This window comes from Pan paniscus, chromosome 1, assembly GCF_029289425.2.
Source record: "Pan paniscus chromosome 1, NHGRI_mPanPan1-v2.0_pri, whole genome shotgun sequence".
NCBI classification, from domain to species: domain Eukaryota; kingdom Metazoa; phylum Chordata; class Mammalia; order Primates; family Hominidae; genus Pan; species Pan paniscus.
Window position 1 is genome coordinate 66,146,029 of NC_073249.2, and position 21,699 is coordinate 66,167,727.

At 45.3% G+C, this 21,699-nt stretch overlaps 2 protein-coding genes across 10 annotated transcripts in view; one reads left to right on the forward strand and one right to left on the reverse strand.

The window, feature by feature from the left end:
- Window positions 1-16,100, forward strand: part of NCF2 (neutrophil cytosolic factor 2) — a 35,349-nt gene extending 19,249 nt beyond the window's left edge. For both annotated transcript variants that reach the window (XM_034942220.4, XM_034942223.3), the window contains exons 7-16: window positions 808-867; window positions 2,463-2,506; window positions 4,303-4,444; window positions 4,660-4,728; window positions 5,866-5,941; window positions 7,619-7,644; window positions 8,055-8,206; window positions 8,334-8,445; window positions 11,394-11,571; window positions 15,436-16,100. In XM_034942220.4, coding sequence (XP_034798111.1) covers window positions 808-867; window positions 2,463-2,506; window positions 4,303-4,444; window positions 4,660-4,728; window positions 5,866-5,941; window positions 7,619-7,644; window positions 8,055-8,206; window positions 8,334-8,445; window positions 11,394-11,571; window positions 15,436-15,548 — 972 coding nt within the window. In that variant the 3' untranslated portion in view covers window positions 15,549-16,100. The remainder of the gene's footprint in view (window positions 1-807; window positions 868-2,462; window positions 2,507-4,302; window positions 4,445-4,659; window positions 4,729-5,865; window positions 5,942-7,618; window positions 7,645-8,054; window positions 8,207-8,333; window positions 8,446-11,393; window positions 11,572-15,435) is intronic.
- Window positions 16,101-17,452: 1,352 nt separating this feature from the next.
- Window positions 17,453-21,699, reverse strand: part of SMG7 (SMG7 nonsense mediated mRNA decay factor) — an 82,305-nt gene continuing 78,058 nt past the window's right edge. For all 8 annotated transcript variants that reach the window (XM_003815612.6, XM_008968580.5, XM_003815611.6 and 5 more), the window contains 3 exons: window positions 20,754-20,924; window positions 20,485-20,630; window positions 17,453-19,853 (listed from right to left, as the gene is read on the reverse strand). In XM_003815612.6, the coding sequence (XP_003815660.1) occupies window positions 19,740-19,853; window positions 20,485-20,630; window positions 20,754-20,924 (431 nt within the window). In that variant the 3' untranslated portion in view covers window positions 17,453-19,739. The remainder of the gene's footprint in view (window positions 19,854-20,484; window positions 20,631-20,753; window positions 20,925-21,699) is intronic.

Consider the following 21,699-nt stretch of genomic DNA (forward strand, 5'->3'; position numbering starts at 1 on the left):
GCTTTAAATCTGATTTTTAAAACTCAGAGAAGAGGGCTCAAGTCAGTCACAGAAAGCAAACTGGTTGTTGCCAGTTTAGGGGAAAGGGGAGTGTGGACACACTGCTTAATGGGTACAGCATTTTCTTCTGAGGTGATGAAAATATTTTGGAATTAGAGAGAGGCAGTAGTTGCACAGCATTGTGAATGTGATAAATGCCACTGAATCATTCACTTTAAAATGATTAATTTGGGCTGGGCGTGGTGGCTCATGCCTATAATCCCAGCACTTTTGGGAGGCTGAGATGGGTAGATCACCTGAGGTCAGAAGTTTCAGACCAGCCTGGCCAACATGGTGAAAACCTGTCTCTACTGAAAATACAAAAATTAGCCGGGCATGGTGGCGGGTGCCTGTAATATCAGCTACTCGGGAGGCTGAGGCAGGAGAATCACTTGAACCTGGAAGGCAGAGGTTGCAGTGAGCTGAGATCACGCCACTGCACTCCAGTCTGGGTAACAGAGCGTGACTCCGTCTCAAAAAAAAAAAAAAAAAAAGATAATTTGATGTTATACAAATTGCACCTCAATAAAAACATTTCTTTTTTAAGAGAGAAGAAAGCAAGCCTGTGTTAGCAGGGGTGGGGTGAATGCTTGTTTCTTCAGTTGCTGAAATCCTAATGCAGAGGCTCAGGAATCTAATCCTTAGTTACTGTCCATGTCTGAAACCAGGCTCACATAAGAACAGGTCTAGGGCATGAGCAAAGAGGGAGACCCAGAAGAATGGAAACAGTGCTGGCAGAGCCTCACACCCTCCTGTCCTTGATTTTAGGTTGTGGCATCTGTGGTGGATCAAGACAGTTTCTCTGGGTTTGCCCCTCTGCAACCACAGGTAAGGCAGTCCTGACCTTCTCCATGGACCTAGGTCTCGAGAGCTTTCTGTGAAGCATTCAATTCGAGAGACTGTGTGTGCTGAGTTGCCTTATTGTAAGGGCTCCTTCAAGTGGCCCTCAGTGCAGCTGAGGGATCTGCCTACCCTCTCTCAGTCCTGGTTTCCATGGCTGGTGAGGAAATAAGGCAGTGTCAGGCTTCACCCCAAGTCCTCTGAAGCTAACTCTCCTGCTTCCCCACAAATGCCGGTCTTCACATCTCTAAAGAGATCTGCTGATCCTCTCTCTGAAGCCTCAACTATTCTCTCAGGAAGCTGAAACACAAGCTATGGAAGGCTTATTAACAAAGCCTCTTCTTGAGTACAGGGGCAAGTGGGGAACCCTGTGGGGCCTGGGCCTGAGGTTTGGGCTCTCCTGGCTCTACCCATCTGCTCATGTGCAGGGGTTTCCTTCGGGAACACAGGCAGAGCACTGAGAGTGAACCCTTTTTCTGCCCAAGCTGGGCTTGGAGAGGTGGGCTCAGATGAACTGGATGATAGTGGATCTAGAAATGCAGACAGAGCTTCCTTGTGAAGGAAAGAGGGGAAAACACATTAAGGAAAATACGAACTCTGTGGCAATGAACCTGTGATGGGCAAGAGTGTTGGTCAGCACTAGCAGAGGGCGGTTTTCTGAGCGGGGGCAGGTATGTTCCAGATCTAGATTCCTTGATCTCTTTCTTCACAATAAAGCTGATGAAAGCCTTGCTGAAGTCCCTTGAGCTTCAGTTCAGCCAGAGGCCATGAGGGGAACGCAGCCCAGGTAACTGGATTCCATGGTATTCAGTGTAGAACAGGGGAGGAGATTCTTGCCCAGTCAGTGGATCCTGTGTCAATTTTAAATACTCAGAAGTGGCCAGGTGCAGTGGCTCACGCCTATAATCCCGCCATTTTGGGAGGCTGAGGTGAGCAGATCACTTGAGGCCAGGAGTTCCAGACCAGCCTGGCCAACATGGTGAAACCCCCGTCCCTACTAAAAATACAAAAATTAGCAGGGTGTAGTGGCACATGCCTGTAATTCCAGTAACATGGGAGGCTGAGGCAGGAGAATCACTTCAATGAGGGAGGCAGAGGTTGCAGTGAGCCAAGATCGTGCCACTGCACTCCAGCCTGGGCGACAGAGTGAAACTCCATCTCAAAAAAAAATTTTTTTTTAATTAATTTAAAAATACTCAGAAGTGTCATGTGACATAGTAGTCATTAATTACAGAACAGAGCTTTTGGAAACTGTCCTGGGAAAAGGACAGAGCTCAAGGTCAAAGCATTCTTGTGACACCATGTTGCTGTGTGACTGCTAACCTCCAGAAACTAGCTCTGGCTCAAAATGAATTGCTGTGCTAATGAAACCTGCACCTGGGGAGCTGGTAGGAGGTGTTATTTCCCAGTGTTTAGTCAGGGTGACTGTGCCCTCTTCCTAGACAGTGTTCTTATCAGTCAGAAATGCATTATTTGATTTTCTGGTCTGGAAGAATGCTCAAATTACCATTAGCCGTTTGTTGTCTCTCCCCTGCTTTCCCTCATTGCCTTTTCCGTTTTCACTTCTCCTGAATGTTCAATAGGCAGCTGAGCCTCCACCCAGACCGAAAACCCCAGAGATCTTCAGGTAAGTTAGATTCAAATCCATACACAGAATATCCAAGCGCCAAGCCTGAGCTGATGGCAAGAAAGGGAGGGAAGAAGATGAAGGTGGGTCAGGGTCTAAATCTTGTTGACTTTTCTAGAATGTCAGGCTTCTTCTAGAATGTCAGGCTAGAAAGGAATGCCTAGAAGAATGTCTTCTAGAATGTCAGGCTAGAAAGGAATGATATGATGGGGATGGGAGTCTTGACTGTGGTGGGGCTGGCCATCAGGGCCTGGCTGCAGCTACGTGGTGTCCCATTGGCCCTCTGTCCACGTGCACAGCCACCCACATGGCAAGGGGTTGTTGCTGAGGGGCAGTGGTGTCCTGTGGAACATAGCTACCCTGGGGACCAGGATGCTGACCTCAGGTTGGAGATCGGTTTCGCATTGGCTGCAGTCCCCTCTGATGGGGGCAGGCCAGAGCTCTCTGGAGTCAGGAATCTAGAATGATGTCCTTTTTCCTGTGTGGGTGTTTTCCACTCCCTATCGGCACATGCTTTCTGAAGAAGTAAAGAGGAAGGACTCAAGAAAAGGAAGTCCTTCTTCTGTAAGATGAAAAACAAAGGGTGACATAACCTACAGCTTTCTTAAGAATTCTCTCGAAGCGATGAAGCAAGCCTGGTCCTCCCACCCAAAAAGGAGGTTTTAAAAAGTGATTGGCCAGGCGTGGTGGCTCATGCCTGTAATCACAGCACTTTGGGAGACTGAGGCGGGCGGATCACTTGAGATCAGGAGTTCGAGACCAGCCGGGCCAATGTGGCAAAACCCCATGTCTACTAAAAATACAAAAATTAGCTAAGCGTGGTGACTGACATGTGCCTGTAATCCCAGCTACTTGGGAGGCTGAGGCAGGAGACTCACTTGCACTCAGGAGGTGGAGGTTGCAGTGAACCAAGATCACGTCACTGCACTCCAGCCTGGGCAACAGACCAAGATTCCGTCTCAAAAAAAAAAAGTGACAAAAGTACCAAAGCAACTACAAAAATGAGGGGGCTGGATGAGCTCATTCCTAAGCTCCCTGTCAGCTGGAAGGGCCTGTATTCCCTACAGGAGTAGGCACGATGTCTGGAAACAAGGATGGGCCGAGGGGAAAGTAACAGAGTGGGGAGTAAAGGGAGGGAAGCCTGCAACCTGAACACCAGCCTCTCAGTCACACGTTCCAAAGTGATGCCAATCAGAGCCTCAAAGCCTAAAAGCGTGAAGTCAGACTTAAGGGAACCAACACTGCACCACAGCAGCTGGGCAGCCTCAGAGCCCTCTATGTGCATCCCTCACGCTCCCTGTCACTTACCCTGCTCACGGTCTCTCTATCCTGGCCCAACACTGGTTCTAGGTGGTTTCTCCTTCCTTCTCTCCCACCAATCTTTCTGGCCCAGCTGGCTCTCACCTGACTTCTGCTTTGTGCTGTTCCCCTGACCACAGTCACCTGATCCACCCCACCCCAGCCCAGCCTTGGGAGCTGGCCAAGATGACACAGCCAGGGACCTTCCTCCTCAGAGCAGAAGGGAGGGCAAGGATTGTAAGTCCTCACTATCTAGTGTTGTGGGGTTTTTGCTTTTATTCTTGCCCCTCTGCATATATGGTTATGAGCAGGTGTACACCAGTTTCTTACTGAGACCTCTTGGGAGCCCAGGCAGGCTCAGTGTCACCTCGGCAGTAGCAGTTAGATGTGGAGTTAGAGCCAGGCTGGAGCCAAGTCCCTGGCTCCAAGTTCAGTGTGTTTGTGCCATGGCATCATGGGCGGGGATGGGGGCTGAATCTTGTGTCTATCCTCTGCAGGGCTCTGGAAGGGGAGGCTCACCGTGTGCTATTTGGGTTTGTGCCTGAGACACAAGAAGAGCTCCAGGTCATGCCAGGGAACATTGTCTTTGTCTTGAAGAAGGGCAATGATAACTGGGCCACGGTCATGTTCAACGGGCAGGTATGCAGAGGATCAGGGGCTGGTGCGATGGGCATGGGATCCTGGCAGCAAATGCAGTCTCTGTGGAGCAGTATCTGCTGCCTTCTTTGCAGACCAGCCAAGTTCTTTTGTCTGTTCGTCATCCCTTCCCCAGGACTCTGGGCTGTTCTGTGGTGTGGGTACTGATGAGCACATCTTTATTTTTTTCTTTCTGATTCTGTGGTGCTGCACTGCAGAAGGGGCTTGTTCCCTGCAACTACCTTGAACCAGTTGAGCTGCGGATCCACCCTCAGCAGCAGCCCCAGGTAATGTGATGCCAAGGCCTGACCCATTTCCTCTCACCCTTTAGAGATCTCTCCCTGGAGGGGAGAAAAGCAGTGTAAAAGCGGTGTTGTCAGGACCCCTGGAGAAAGATTCACTAGTCTTGAGCCTGCCTTGAGATGGCACCAGCTACTCAGAGCTGAACCTGGGAATGAGGGGAAAAAAGCCCAGATGTGCTAAGTTGGAGGCATCTGTAGGTCCCATTGGGCCCACCCACCTCTGTGACTCTTCCTGGTCAGAAGTGACTTGGGAAGCAAAGCCTACAGTATATGAGCGGGTTAGGTCTTCCCAGGTGTGTCCGCTTCACGTGGAAGAATAGTCAATGTGTTGGCTGGTACAATGCCATTAGAAAGAAAATGAGGCCAGGTGCAGTTGCTCATGGCTGTAATCCTAGCACTTTGGAAGGCTGAGGTGAGAGGGTCACTTGAACTCAGGAGTTCGAGACCAGCCTGGGCAAAGAGAGATGCCACCTCTATACAAATAAAAATAATAAAATGAGATCTGCCTTAGAGCTTTGAATCAGAGTGGGCCTTGCCAGCCACTGCTTCTAAACTGCTGCTACTCCCTCCCTCACACTTCAAAAGTCTGTCCTTCTGCCAGGCCTAGAGAGCTGTCTTTGTCAGATCTGAGCATCCCTGTAAGTGACTCAATGGCAGTGGAGCCTGTCTGTCTCTAGACTGTGCAACCAGTTGTATATGAGCTCAGCCCTCCCTGGTCACTCACCATATCCGAATGCTTTGAAAAGCTTCAAATGCCTTGCAAATGAGAAGTGGAATTTTTCCTTTCTCAATGCCCTCTGCAGTGGAGACAAGAGCTCAGTCCTGCCCCATGGCCAGTGGATTTCCAATATGGCTGAAAGAGTTGCTAAAGCAGCAAGGGCGTTTTAGCGGGTTAGGATTCTTCTTTCTACTGTGATTTTCATTTTCATCAGGCCAACCCTGCCTCCTCTTTTGGCCAACGTTTCCTTCGTCTTCCCCAAATGTCACTACCATTCCAACTTTTAGGACGTTATCTGCATGTGGTTCCTTTACATGGGGTCTCTGTAGGGGCGTTTCCCCACACCCACCCCTGCCTGGGAACTTTGAATGAAGGTTCTGACCGTCGCTCCCTGTTGCCTTCAGGAGGAAAGCTCTCCGGAGTCCGACATCCCAGCTCCTCCTAGTTCCAAAGCCCCTGGAAGACCCCAGTTGTCACCAGGTGAGTGGTCCTGGAGCCACAGCCTAGGTCTGGGTGCAGCAGCATGCCAGGCTGCTTCCTGAGTTCCTCTCCCTGCCTTCCAGGAAATTCTGGTTTCTTCTTCTCCCAACATGTCACTCAGCTAATGACCACGCAGCCCCAGAATCCTCCTTTCCTGCACCACCCACCCCAAACATGAAATCAGTGCCCTCTCTCCCTGCCTTCTGCAGAACACTCACGGGGCTTGGGTGAATGCAGCTGGTTCCTGAGTGACTCACGTAGTCACCAAACCCCTTGATCATTAGGTATGGAAACCATGTCTCAGGAAGAAAAGTTGAAGTAACTATACATGCTTATCTCTGAGGGGCATGGAGTGGCTGTTTTCAAATGTCTGAGGCACTGTATCTGGAAAAGAAATTGCTCTGTGGAGCCCTGAGGATGAACAAAGAACCAATGGGCAGATGTGAAATGGAAATGTTCTCTCTAAAAGGCTGTTTCCTAGTGTGGAGAGGGCTGTCTTGGGAAGTGCACTTGAAGCAGATTCTGGATAAGCGCTTGGTAGAGACGCAGAGTGAGTGGTTGGCCAGATTCTAGATCAATGATTGCCACACGCGCCTGATCATCAGAATCACTCGGGATGTCCCTTCCCCCATTTTTATTTTGAAAAATGTCCAACCTACAGAAAAGCTGACAGTAGAATACAATAAACATCAGAATATCTTTCACTTAAACTCACCAATTGTTAACATTTTGCACCATGAACTCGCCCTGCTCCATTCTATTTTTTTCCCCCGAGCCAGTTGAAAAGTTACAGACTCGTGATACTTCACCCTACACAGCTGCAAAAACACAGTCTCCTGCATAATCACAATAGAATCATGGTATCTAGGACACTAAACATTCATATGATACTATTATATAATGTATATTCCATATTCAAATTTCTCCCATTGCTCCTGCTCAATGTCCTTGACAGGTTTTTTGTTGTTATCTTTTGTCTAGAGGCTCATCAAGGATCACATATAAACCTAGGATGATTGTGTGAATACAGAGTCCTAGGCTACTGGCTCTGATTTTTTAGGACTGGAATGGGGCTTGGGAATTTGTATTTTAGAAAAAACTTCCCATGTGATTCTAATGATCAGCTAGGTTTGAGATCAGTGGCCTTCTCTGATCATGTACCCCCTATAGTAAATATCTTTATGCATGCTACTCTTACATAAATTAGATTAATATTAGATTGGTTAATTAGATTAATAGATTAGATTAAATTAATAAACTTTAGGAAACATACACAAAAATAAAGAATAAGGTGAGGATCAGTGGCTCTAATACTTCTTCCTGTGGCCTCTGGCTCACCTTGCACTCCGATTTTCATTGCTTTGGATCCTGTGGGTTTAATTGACCTTTGGGATCCCCGCTAACCTTGTGGGTTGGTGAGGATATGCTGGTCCTTTGGTAATTACCTATAGGCTCCCTAGAAGCAGAGACTGAGTTTGTTCATGTGTTCATGACCTTCATGCTTCCCCAGGGCGAGATTTTCCCCACAGTTTACTAAGGTTAATAATTGCCCCACAAATTAAAGGGTAAGAGGTTGGGGGCCCTATTTGAAGAGGTTTCATCTGTGTGTGGCAGGGGCTGGCCAAGGATGTTCATTCACCATCTTCTTTTGTTTTACTCCCTACTTTTTCCATTCAGGCCAGAAACAAAAAGAAGAGCCTAAGGTAACATTTTTCCCTCATACTGTTAGAAGATGGGATAGCTTGGGCTATCAACCACAGACATGTCTGTCTGGATTATAGGAAGAGCCCCAGTGGAAGGGTCGAACCAGTTGCTACCCTACAGAGTCCATGAGCTAGGGACCCTCTTAATAGCCTCCTCCACTATCATGCACACACTTCCTACTACCCAAGCTAGTAGGCCAGATCTTGCTCAGTAGGAATTCCTGTCCAAGCAAGGGTTGGGCTAAAGGACCTCTGAAGGCCTTTTGGGCTACTGTGAAACCAGTTACTTATTGACCTCTCCCCTGCTGTATTGGGTACCCCCTGTGCCAAATCACGAAACTGCGGTGATCCAGGATGTTGAGAGAAAGCCTCAGACACTCAGGAGTTCCCTTTGCTTCCTCCCCACTCAGGAAGTGAAGCTCAGTGTTCCCATGCCCTACACACTCAAGGTGCACTACAAGTACACGGTAGTCATGGAGACTCAGCCCGGGCTCCCCTACAGCCAGGTCCGGGACATGGTGTCTAAGAAACTGGAGCTCCGGCTGGAACACACTAAGCTGAGGTGAGCTCCAGGCAGGCAGCTGTGAGGGGTACAGTGGGAACCTTGTGCTGGCCTGGAGGAGGGAAGAGGAGGATGGTTTTTGTGATGATGTTCTTTGACTGGATTCTTACTCATTATCCCCACCCAGCTATCGGCCTCGGGACAGCAATGAGCTGGTGCCCCTTTCAGAAGACAGCATGAAGGATGCCTGGGGCCAGGTGAAAAACTACTGCCTGACTCTGTGGTGTGAGAACACAGTGGTGAGTGCAGTGAGGGGCATCTAAAGTTACATTTCCACTGAGCCACTTCCTCAACAATTTGACATTTATCAAGCACCTTCTGTGTACTAGGTGCACACAGAATGTGGTGTTGTGGTGTATGTGGTGTTGGGGATATGGTGTGTAATAAGTCACAGCTCTGCCTCCCTTTTACCTGCATCCTCACCCCATTTGCAGCAGGGAGAGAGTTTCCCACAAGAGAACAGCAGGCCCAGCAGGGCAGGAGCTCACAGAAAGCCTCCTGCCCCTCCATCAGCTCCCTGCCTGACTGTGTCAAACATCCCATCCATTACTGTCAAGCAAGGTTGGAATGAAGTCATATCACAGCTTAAGGCTCAGCTCATAGCCATTCTTCACCTTTTTTTTTTTTGAGATGGAGTCTCACTCTGTCGCCCAAGCTGGGTGTGATCTTGGCTCACTGAAACCTCTGCCGCCGAGGTTCAAGAAATTCTCCTGCCTCAGCCTCCTGAGTAGCTGGGATTACAGGCACCTGCCACTGCACCCAGCTAATTTTTGTATTTTTAGTAGAGACGGGGTTTCACCATCTTGGCTAGGCTGGTTTTGAACTCCTGACCTTGTGATCCACCTGCCTCGGCCTCCCAAAGTGCTGGGATTACAGACATGAGCTGGGAGAAGAAGAGTGAAAGAGAATGAGCCTAGAAAAGGGCAGTGTATAAAGCTGTTTAAGGTATCTTCCCCGTTCAGAAAATCGCCTTCAGGAAATACAGCCACTGGGGATGAGACTCCCTGGTGTCTCTGGCTGAGACAAAAGGCCCCAGGATCCTGGGGGTAAGAGTGAGTGTGAGTGTAAGGGGTCTCTTGGAAGTCTGAAAAGTCACTCTAGGTTTTCCAGCTGTCTGTCTTTGGACTAACCCCTTCAGCATCTTTTTTTAAAGATTCTTCCTAGAAGGAGTTCTGCTCTAAATGTGAACTACTTCACTTAAACTTTTTTTTAATTAAAATTTTTTCCTTTGACAGGAGCTTCAATTTATTTGGTGGCTACACATAGCCAACCCTCTTAAAATTCCCCACAATCTTTTTGCAATTTAATCCAGGCTCAGGAGTCACTGTTGAATGTTCTTTATCACTATCCATTACTTTTGGAGGCAACAAAGCAGGCTTTCACTTACTAGGAGAAAGAAAACCAGGTGCAGTGGCTCACGCCTGTAATTCCAACACTTTGGGAGGCTGAGGCAACATGGTGAAACCCCATCTCTACTGAAAATACAAAAATTAGCTGGGTGTGGTGGTGTGCACCTGTAGTCCCAGCTACTTGGGAGGCTGAGGCAGAATTGCTTGAACCCAGGAGGCGGAGGTTACAGTGAGCTGGTATCATACCACTGCACTCCAGTCTGGGTGACAGAGCGAGATTCTGTCTCAAAAAAAAAAAAAAAAAAAAGAAAGAGCCTGGTAGTATGGTTTATGCCTGAAATCCTAGCACTTTGGGAGGCCGAGATGGGCCAGATCACCTGAGGTCAGGAGTTTTCTAGCCTGGCCAACATGGTGAAACCCCATCTGTACTAAAAATACAAAAAAAAAAAAAAAAAAAAAAAAAAAAAAAAAAAAAAAAAAGAAAAGAAAAATAAAATGAACTAACATTTATTAAGCATCTACTCTATGCAGGAACACTTACCATTAACCAAGCCTAAATATTTATACATATTTAGAAGAGTACTGCCACAGAGTAAGTGTTCAATAAATGTCAACTACTATTATTGTATGTCATCTCATTGAATTCTTCTGGCCTCAATTTCAGGTGAGGTAACTGAGGTTCTGAGAAGTTACACTGCTTGCTTAGGGACACAGAGCTGGTAGGCAGTGGAGGTGGGATACAAACCTTTCTCTGTGGACTCTCTAGGGCCATTTCCACCTCATTGTATTGCCTCAATAAAAATATACCAACGTTCAACAAACAACATTAAGAAGCTAGAACTTATAACACTCGGTACATACAAGCCTAGCAGCATTTCTAATGTTGATTTGTTAAATTCTATGATTCACATCTGTAGAAACCGCATCCTTCTCCTTCATTTGTGAAGCAAAAGTGACAATAATGTGGAAGAAGTCTAAGATCATAAGTCTAAGATGTATAAGAAATGTTGTTACAGATAAAACAAGTATGGCATTGTGCAGTGGTTTTTGAACTTTAGCAAGTATCAGAATTCCCTAGAGGACTTAAAATACAGATTGCAGGATTCACCTTCAGGGAGTTTCTGATTTAGTAGTTTTGGGATGGAGTTGAAAGTCTGCATTTCTAACAAGGTCCCTAGTGTTGCTGTTAAGAGTTGATGCTAAGAAAGCCAGTTTTGACTTAGGGCTCTGTCCCCATCTGTAAAGAAATAATAATGCCCATTCTACCTGTCTCAAGATTATTGTAAGGTTTCAGTAAGATATTTTAAGACTGTATATGATTTTGCAGACCTTTTGGTTTCATTTATCGCAGGGGTCCCCAACCTCCAGGCCACGGGCCAGCACAGGGCTGCACAGCAGGTGAGCTGCAGGTATACTGGCCTGAGCTCTGCCTCCTGTCAGATCAGCAGCAGCATTAGATTCTCATAGGAGTGTGAACCCTATTGTGAACTGTGCATGCAAGGGATCTAGGTCGCACGCTCTTTATGAGAATCTAATGCCTGACGATCTGAGGTGGAACAATTTTATCCTGAAACCACCCCACAACCCACCACCCACCACCATTCATCTAAAAACTGTCTTCCATGAAACTGGTCCCTTGTGCCAAAAAGGTTGGGGACTGATTTACCCAACCATCCAGTATTCATAAAGAGCATATAAGCTCTACACAAGGCACTGATCACAAACTTTATGAGTTTATATCCCAGGTTCTACTTTGACATTTCACTGTTTCCTTTAGTGATGTTGAGTGTTCACTTGGCAGGAAATTGGGAAAATTAACAGGCCCTTTATTATTTCAGGGTGACCAAGGCTTTCCAGATGAACCCAAGGAAAGTGAAAAAGCTGATGCTAATAACCAGACAACAGAACCTCAGCTTAAGAAAGGCAGCCAAGTGGAGGCACTCTTCAGTTATGAGGCTACCCAACCAGAGGACCTGGAGTTTCAGGAAGGGGATATAATCCTGGTGTTATCAAAGGGTAAGTGCTACTCCAAGATTATAGAAACAAATTTACATATTAGCAGAAACAAGGTCAAGGGCAGAGAGAAGAAAATATCAATAATCTACAAACAAAACTTTAGCCAGTGTTTTCAACCTCCTTCCTAGCATCTAGCTGGAGGGAGCAAAGTTGAGCACTCAGACTTTCCCTGTCTATTGCTCTAGTAGCCAGGAAAGCAACAAGAAGCTGAGTTGTTTTGTTTTTGTTTTTGAGACAGAGTCCCCCTCTGTTGCCCAGGCTGGAGTGCAGTGGCGCAATCTCGGCTCACTGCAACCTCCCCCTCCTGGGTTCAAGCAATTCTCCTGCCTCAGCCTCCTGAGTAGCTAGGATTACAGGCGCCCACCACCATGCCTAGCTAATTTTTGTGTATTTAGTAGAGATGGGGTTTTGCCATGTTGACCAGGCTGGTCTCAAACTCCTGGCCTCAAGTGATCCACCTGCCTCGGCCTCCTAAAGTGCTGAGATTACAGGCATGAGCCACCGCACCTGGCCGGCGATAAACATCTTGATTATTAAAGAGGAGTATGCTTTGGAAACCATGGATTCTCATTCCCAGAGGTAACAAATTGGGCTGGAATCACTTTGCCTTTGCATCAAGCTGTATGACCTTCTGCAAACCATAGTTCTTTGAATTAATGTACTTTTCAAAGAGAAAAGTAGGTAAATTTTTCCTTAAAAACCAGCTATTCAGAACTATCCTGTGTCTCTGGTGACTTTCTTGATTCGTTTGGAATGAACAGACTAAAAATTGAAACAGCATGCCTGTAATCCTAGCCACTAGGGAGGCTGAGGTAGGAGGATCACTTGAGGCCAGGAGTTCAAGGCTGTTGCCTGGGCAACACAGCAAGACCCACCTCTTAAAAGTGGAGAGTTCTAAGGATCCCTGGAAGAGTTTGTTAAATCAATTCCTGGGCCCACCCTCCAGAGATTCTGATTCAGGTCTGGGGTGGGGCCCACCAACTTGCATTTCTACCAAGTTTCCAGGTGATGCTGGTCTACTGCCTACACTCTAAGAAGCACCATTCCAACTCGTGGTTTGCCAGCCTAATTCTCTACCTGGACACAAAAAAGTCCCGTCATAAAAGCCCTGCTCATACGCTGAGTCTGTGCACTACCAATGCAAAGCAGTGAAAAACTACCATCAATTATAACAGAAAATCCAACAGACAAAGAGAGGGGGAAATTTTAAAGTTAATGAGGGTAGGCCGGGCGTGGTGGCTCACACCTGTAATCCCAGCACTTTGGGAGGCTGAGGTGGTGGATCACTTGAGGCCAGGAGTTCAAGACCAGCCTGGCCAACATGGTGAAACCCCATCTCTACTAAAAATGTAAAAATTAGCTGGGCGTGGTGATGCACATCTGTAGTCCCAGCTGCTAGGGAGGCTGAGGCAAGAGAATCGCTTGAACCTGGGAGTGGAGGTTGCAGTGAGCCGAGATTGCACCACTGCCCTCCAGCCTGGGTGACAGAGCGAGACTCTGTCTTAAAAAAAATAAAAATAGGCCAGGTGCAGTGGATTATGCCTGTAATCCCAGCACCTTGGGAGGTCAACGTGGGCTGACTGCTTGAGGTCAGGAGTTCAAGACCAGCCTGGCCAACATGGTGAAACTCTGTCTCTGCTACAAATACAAAAATTAGCCGGGTATAGTGGTAGGTGCTTGTAATCCCAGCTACTCAGGAGGCTGAGGCAGGACAATCTCTTGAACCCAGGAGGAGGAGGTTGCAGTGAGCTGAGATTGTGCCACTGCACTCCAGCCTGGGTTACAGAGTGAGACTCAGTCTCAAAAAAAAAAAACAAAAACAAAAACAAAAAAATTAAAATTAAAAAAAAAGTTAATGGGGGTAGAGAGAGTATACAACAAGTGTGTAGCAATTAATTAAAAATATGAGTAGTATAGGCTGGGCGTGGTGGCTCATGCTGGTAACCCCAGCACTTTGGGAGGCCAAGGTGAGTGGATCACTTGGGGTCAGGATTTGAGACCAGCCTGGCCAACATGGTGAAACCCCATCTCTACTAAAAATAAAAAAATTAGCCAGGCGTGGTGGCGTGCACCTGTAGTTCCAGCTCCTTGGGAGGCTGAGGCAGGAGAATCACTTGAACTGGGGACATGGAGCTTGCAGTGAGTCAAGATTGCACCTTTGCACCCCAGTCTGGGCAACAGAGTGAGATTCTGTCTCAAAAAAAAAAAAATATGAGTAGTAGTAATATAGAAGCAGAGTGTTCCAACAAGAGAGAATGGTAACTCAGTGGGAGGAACTGGGTTGAACACCTCCAAGTGCCACTTTCAAGGTGCCTAAATCAACCAACCAGCTCAATTGTCTGGAGTTTGGGAGAGGGAGCAGGAATACAATGAAAGAACACACTAAAACAACCTTTTGGGTAGATATGGAGAGAAGCCAGTATGCGTCTTACTATGACCTATCTGTACAAGTCTAAGTTGAGGAAATACCCATATTGTAGCACTTCAACAGAAAACAGAATTTAGCAGTCAGGGTAGGACAGAGGGGAGTTCAATTGCATTCAAGTTATGAGATGGTCTCATCTACAAAGTGTTTCTCAAACTTTAATGTGCATGTGAATCACCTGCGGATCTTCCTAAATGGATTCTGACTCTGGTTTGGATCTGGGATTTTTCATTTCTAATATGCTTCCAGTCCACGACCTACCCTGTAAGAAGAATCAAGACAGTGATTTGCAGTTAGAATTACCTAAGGGAACTTTTGAAAAAACTGCTGCCCAGTCACACCACACATTAAAGCAAAATTTCTGGGGGCAGGATCCAGGCACCAGTGCCTTAATGTCTGATCTAGATGTACAAAGACAAACTTCTGAACTGGCTGTGTGGTCAGGTAGGTGGGCTTTGGAGATTATACCTAAGTTGTCTGATTTTTACTGGCAGAATGGCTCTGAACAAACTATTCATCTCTCTGGGTCTCCTTTTCCTTAGTAAAATATGGATACCTACAAGTTATTATGAAGTCTGAATATATTTTTTAAGTACAATGCCTGCACTCTATTAAAGGCTCTGAGTAGGAGCTATTAAAATCTTTATATTTAACAACCATGTACTAACCCATCACTAGCTCCAACTCACCTGTTTAATGGAGTTCAGTGAAAAGAAGAAAGTTTACTAAAGAACTTTCATTTTTAATATATTTAACCAATGGCATGTCCCTTTTCTGTAGTCAAAACAAAGATTCCCAACAAAGCGCAGGTAAAATTCTCTCCTCTCTTAAAAAATTGGGCCAGGCACGGTGGCTCATCCCTATCACCACAGCACTTTGGGAGGCTGAGTTGGGTGGATCACTTGAGCCCGGGAGTTTGAGACCAGCCTGAGCAACATGGCGAGATCCTGTCTCTAATAAATACAAAAATTAACCAAGCGTGGTGGCACAGCCTGTAGTTGCAGTTACTTGGGAGTCTGAGGTGGGAGGATTACTTGAGCCCAGGAGGCAGAGGTTGCAGTAAGCCCAGATTGTGCCACTGCACTCCAGCCTGGGTGGCAGTGAGACCCTGTCAAGGTTGGGGGTGGGGAAAGGACAGAAATTCTATTTAAGGATTCGTTGTTCAATTTCTTTGACCCTTCTTCTCTATCTGGTAACTTTTTGAAAAACATAATTTATCCTTCTTCATTTTGCTCATTATCATGTTTAAGACAGATCAATAAGATGGTTAAACCCTGTGTTCACTCTCAAACCACTTTGCAATACTGTCTTTTCCCTGTTGATCACAATTAGGGGTGGGGAAGGGTGACCGATAACAAATTCTGTGTGGAATAGCCAGACAGGGTAATCTTCCTACAGTGGTTTTAGAAATCCATGTGTATTTTTCCTTTTATCATCAGTGAATGAAGAATGGCTGGAAGGGGAGTGCAAAGGGAAGGTGGGCATTTTCCCCAAAGTTTTTGTTGAAGAATGCGCAACTACAGATTTGGAAAGCACTCGGAGAGAAGTCTAGGATGTTTCACAAACTACAAAGCTGAAGAAAATGAAGCCCTATTACTTGTTTGTAAGATTTAGCACCCTTCTGCTGTATACTGTACTGAGACATTACAGTTTGGAACTGTTAACTATTTATTCCCTGTTAAAATTTAACCTACTAGACAATGATGTGAGTACCCAGGATGATTTCCTGGGGCACAGTGGGTGAGGAGATGGGGACAGGTGAATGGAGGAGTTAGGGGAGAGGATAAGTGGATGGAAGTGTCTGGAAAGGGCACGAGAGGGTCTTCCAGGTACTGATCCTGTTTCTTGCTCTGAGTGCTAGCTAGCCAGCTGTGTTCACACTGTAAACATTCATCAAGCTGTACATTTGGTGCACTTTTCTGTGTCATACCGCAATAAAAAAAAACCTATCATCTTACAAAAACAAGACACCCAAGTCCAGGCCCAAGGAGTAAGTACAAATATTCATGTTTCTGAACCATTACTGTAATTGGCTCTTAAGGCTTGAAGTAACCTTATAGGTTACTCATAAGGCATATACAAATAAACTTGTTTTCTTTTTTCATTACGTCTTGTTGCTTAAACAGAACCTAGACTGAGTTAGGTTCTCATGGACTACAACACTCAATTCCACAGAGAATTAATAGAATTCCATACCTTTGTACATTCTCAGAGAGGAACATGTGTTAAGAACTCAATACTGAATATATATCAATCACCAACATTTAAGTGATGAAAAGCAGCGGTGTTCATGAAGCTAGTTCGTAAGTAGTATCTTGTTAGCTGACACTTCGTAATACAGTTATGCACTGCTTCACAATGGAGACATGATCTGAGAAATGTGCAAACTCATCTAGAGTGCACTTACACAAGACTAGATGGTATAGCCTACTACACAGCTAGGTTACCAGGTATAGCCTACTATTCCTAGGCTACAAACCTGTACAGCATGTTACTATGTTGAATTCTGCAGGCAACTATACCACAATGGTAAGTATCAGTGTATTTAAACAAACATAGAGAAGGTCAGCAAAAATGCATTATAATCTTATGGGAGCATCATTGTATATGCAGTCCATTGTTGACCAAAACATTGTTATATGGTAAATGACTGCATATACTATGCTATACAAATATACATAACAGAATGCTATGGATTTGGCTAACCCAACTGTCCAATTTTTCAGGATTAACTTGGGTGAAGGATTCTGTAACTAACTATTAGACCTTAAGGCCTGGCCTTAATTCCTCTCCCTACCCACTTCTTGTTGTAGCGTATGTGTAGCTTTGCTAACAATTTTTCAAGTGTGCAGGCGCCTGTGAAAAGCAGAATAAGGAAGTGAACTGCAGACTGAATCAACATGCAGGTGAAAGGATAGCCAGTCAGGGTGAGCACACAGGCATTACGGTTAGCTATACCACTGGCTTCCAGCACACAGTTGGAAGACCCAGCAAGCTATCACTGGAAACTTTGGACACAACTCAAAGAAAAGAAACCCCAAAGCTAAGAAGAAGAATTAATTAATGTTGCTGCTAATCAGATTCAGTGAATTTTTACAGGCCAAAGGGATAAACTCACTCTCTGAACTGCCTCAGTAACAGCTACAATAGGAATAAAAATGATGGGCTCTTAATTCCTTAACATAAGGCATTCTTTTATTAAATAAAAGAATTTTGATAATCGATTTCTTACTACTCATGCCTTTCCATTACAATTAATTGTAATTTCCGTAATTCATTGGTCTGGAATGCTACTAAAAGCAAAATTAACCCTGAAAAATATTCAAGTTCTGACCATTTATGCCTTTACCTGGATGACCTGTGAGTAGTTGAAATTCTTGCCTTTTAAGTTGGATCTTCTTCAATACTTTTATATCTATCTTTTAGGATAGAAAAGAAACAATAGATACACAGATCTGGTTGGAGAGAACATGGTTTAATTAAAGGCAAAGCTGATTTTCAGCAGCTGCAGGTCTTGCACAGACAGACAAAAACAAAAAACAAAACCCAGAAAACAAAACAAAAAACCACAAAAGAAAGTTTACTACACAAAACCAGTTTCTGATAAAGATTCTCCTCCCCCTCCTCATTACTCCACAGTGAGGATGATAAGGCGAGGAATCCCGCCCCAAGAGTCAGAAAACATTCCAAACACCAAATTCTCATGCAGAATGGGGCTTTAGATGGGAGCTGGGTATTACTGGGAGTGAGATGGTAAACCTGGTTAGCTTGTCTAGGGCGCAAGAATCAGTGACAGTTCAAACACTGGAATGTTGCAGCTGCCTGAATGCAGAGCTCAAACACACAAACTGGGTAAAGGTAGTAGGAAAAAGGCTTGGGAAGAGGAGAGAAAGGTGGACACAGGGAAGGGGCTGAAGAGAAGCACAAAAGGTTTCATATTGCCATTGGGTAGGGGGCTTCACCTTTTCAGACCTTTCAAAAAAACAAAACAAAACCCAAACACCATGTCAAACTAAAAGAGCAATAATGTAAGCATACGGGCGGGGGGGGGGCGAGGGGGGCGGGCTCCAACCACTCTCTCTGAAGAGCAATGAGCGTTATCTCACCCCTTTTCATTGCTGGGGTTGCCCAGACTCCAGTGACAACCGGGGCTCCTGGATGTGCTTTGCTCTACAGCTGTCTTCCAGCTCTTAAGTTCCACACTAACTCCATACACTCGCACACACAACCCCTCCCCTCTGGGACAGCAGATGGGTACGTGTGTGTACACAAACATACAGACACACAAAGGAGAGACCTCCCAGAAAATAAACCCTACCACTAGCACAGCAATTGAACAATTAGATTGTTTCCATAATTTCCCCTTAAAATATTACTTTTCCAGGAAATGACTAACAGAAATGCTGTCCTTCTGTTTCTACACAAGAACATTTTCAGTCCTCTTTCCTCCTAATAAATATCAAATAAAGAGTTTATTTTCCTTTCTTTCGTCTCTTCCAAAATGGACGACGTCGTGTTTTCTTCTGTGCGTGATGGGCACATGTCCGTGCTGCCTTGAATTTCACTCTGAAAGTGGAGGCTGGGAGACTGCAGCTGGGCAGGGGCCTGGGCCCTCTGTGGGCTACGCAGATACTGCTGCTTCCTTCCTCTTCAGACTGTCTTTTGGGCCCCAACTGCTGGACCCCATGCTGTTGCTTCTTGGGGAGATGTGATGTTGCACACATTAGGAATAAAAACAATTACTAGCATACAGCATTGGGTAAAAGAAGGGATGGAGATGGGGCAGGAGGGTGGGAAGTAGAATGGGGGCACAAAAACCAACCAAAGAAAAAATAACCACACTGAAAGCTTCTACCTATTAGAACGTGTCAGGCTGTGAATGGACTAGCCTGCCTTCTGTGAGACTGCTTGCTGTGCGACTGTAAAATGTACAGGAATCAAAAACGTAATTTGAAATCCTACAGCAGTCTACCTGCTAGTCCAGCCCAGCACCACCACCCACACTGTATCCTCGATTGGGGCTCGAGCACCTACAGAGTGAAGGGCATTTCCTGCTGGAGTCTCCTGGCCAGAGGAAGGCCTACCAGAGCCTTCTGACAGGCCTTGAACTCTCCCTTATGGAACATTTCCACTGGCTGAAGAGGTCGGTTCCCCATCCTGTCACCACCAACCTCTCACAGGAGCAGTGAACGGGGCTTTCCTTGCTACACACTGACTAGAAGCACACCTGTGTATGGAAGAATTCAGTGTGATATTTTACTACTGAGAGTAATAATAATAAAAGATGTTTAAGAATAATTTCAAACTACATTCTCAGTCAGCAAAGCAATCATTAATGGATTCCTATTTTATTCCCCAAAGAGGAAAAAAGGACTGAGAAGTTCCCATTGGCTTCTCCCATCTGCCTTCCCTTCTCAGCTTTCACTTCCCATGTGGCTGGGGACATGCACGATGGAGAAGGTGAGAGGCGGTGATACCAAGTAACTGAGTGAGATAAACAGCAGTTCCTCTCTCTCTCCCTCCGGAAGGCCCCGGGGGGACGGAGAGTTCCTGATGGATTTTTCTTTTTGTTGCACTGCGAACATTTCGTGCACACTCAGCGGGCTGGTGGAATACTTACACCCTCTTGACAGCGAGAAACAGAAAAGAGGGCTGCCACCTGCAGGGGACTGTGTGGGCCAGTCCTGCAAACCCAACATGCCATGGTTTATGGAGCCTTCATTCCCAGGTTGCCACTTTGGCCTCAGTGTGGAGGGTTCATGGTGCCTTGTCCCCGTTGCTGTTTCTGCTTCTGCTGCATTAACAGCTGCTCCAGAGCAGAAGGTCCAGGATGCATCATGGAACTGGACCAGATAGACTGAAAAACAGTCCAGATCTTGTCAGCAGAGGTCAAATGCCAAGTTGTCTGAAAGGGATTTTTCAATCCCAGCCAAATATAAAGGCATATATATGGCCCCAAAACCCAACCCCACTCCCCATAAAAATCCAGCTATTAGAAAAAGTCATTACAAGACTCTTAAAGCTAGTTAGTTTCCATTAAGACTATTTTAAACCAGAAGAAGTGAAATCACATTTTATGTCAAGTCTTTTTACTGAAACTCAGCTGTATGTGGTACCACACAGGGCATTTACTATAAAGTTTTCAGGCAAATAAAACATTTCTAAAATTAGATACTCTTACTTTGTCAGAAAAGGCTTAAATCAAACATTCCAAAATGAATCAGAATTTTCTTAACCTTAGAATGAAACTGAAACCTTTGTTTTTGTCCACCTGAAGATACTGCTTTACCACTAGTGAATTCAGAAATTAAAAATTATCACTCAAGAATCTTGTAAGGCAGACCATGTTTCTAGGACTTTGTTATATATGTGCTATGTATCAGTCAACTCCGAGGGCCTGAGAAGTAAGTCTAGCTATTTATGTGAATGAAAGCAGAGACACTTTTGCTGTAATAATCTTGTGGTTCTTGTTCCTGAAATCTACTCACCTTTAGGCTTTCCATGAGGACAGCAGAGGAATCCTCCATGGAGGGGCCATGGCCTGTCCAGGTGCCACTCGGAGTGCTGGCCTGATGCCAACTGCTCTCAGAGGATGACGTTGCTGAGAGATAATCAATGCCAAACCCACCCATGGCTAAGGGATGAAAAGAGGTAAGAAAAATTCAAGAAGATGTTCTATCACTGCCAATTGCCAGACCCCAGGGAAGGATAGAGTAAATTCTTTCAATTTTGCTTGGCAATGAAATGTAGATCTCACCTGGCTTATCAGTTTTCCACCGATCTGCAGTCCTTCTATCCCTGTTATCTGGAGTCCCAATGGGTCCAAAATTGGAGAATGGAACAGAATTATGGTTGTGTGTTGGAGGAGAGCTGGGCAGGCTGCTTGGGTTAGAGGAATGAGGAGACTGGCTGGCTGGTGTTGAATGATCTATTAAATAATAGCAACACAGGATATAGTAAATCATTGTTTCACAAACATACAAAGAACTACAGGTTCCTGTAGATCTGATCACTAAAAATTCTCCTAACAATAACCACAGGGCTTTGAAGGAAAGGGAAACTAAAGGCTCCAAAGAGATCTGCTAGATGCACTAATTTGCCCTGCCACACATATCTAAGGCATATTCTTCGCCTTAAAAAAGCAAAATAAAATAGTAGGCAATTTTTGTCAACTGAATGAATGCCCTATTCTCACACGGCTATTTCAGATACATGTTTATTGGTCTTATGTATCAGAAAGAATTTGCTAACCTTAAGAATTACTATTAAGTCAGACTCTAAGTTAAAAATCTCAATTTTAAAAAGTGCAGAGCTGGGCACAGTGGTGTGCACCTGTAGTCCCAGCTACTTGGGAGGGTGAGATGGAAGGACTGCTTGAGCCCAGGAGTTTGAGTCTAGAGTGGGCAACACCGCAAGACGCTGTCTCAAAAAAAAAAGTGCAATTTTTCTGCAAAGAATGAACACCTACAAATAAAACTAAAAAGCAGCTGAGAACCATAAGATAGAACCTCTATTTTCTCCCTTACATCTCTGCTGGCTACTGAGGATGTAAAAAGTTTTGTCAGTAGCATTTATTACATAAACTGGCTTCTTCTTTTTTTTTTTTCTATTTCCTTTCAGAAGTTACAAAAACAAACAAACAAAAAATAAAAATAACCCAACAAATATTTATAATTACAGAATCTCACTATCCCTTAATCAAT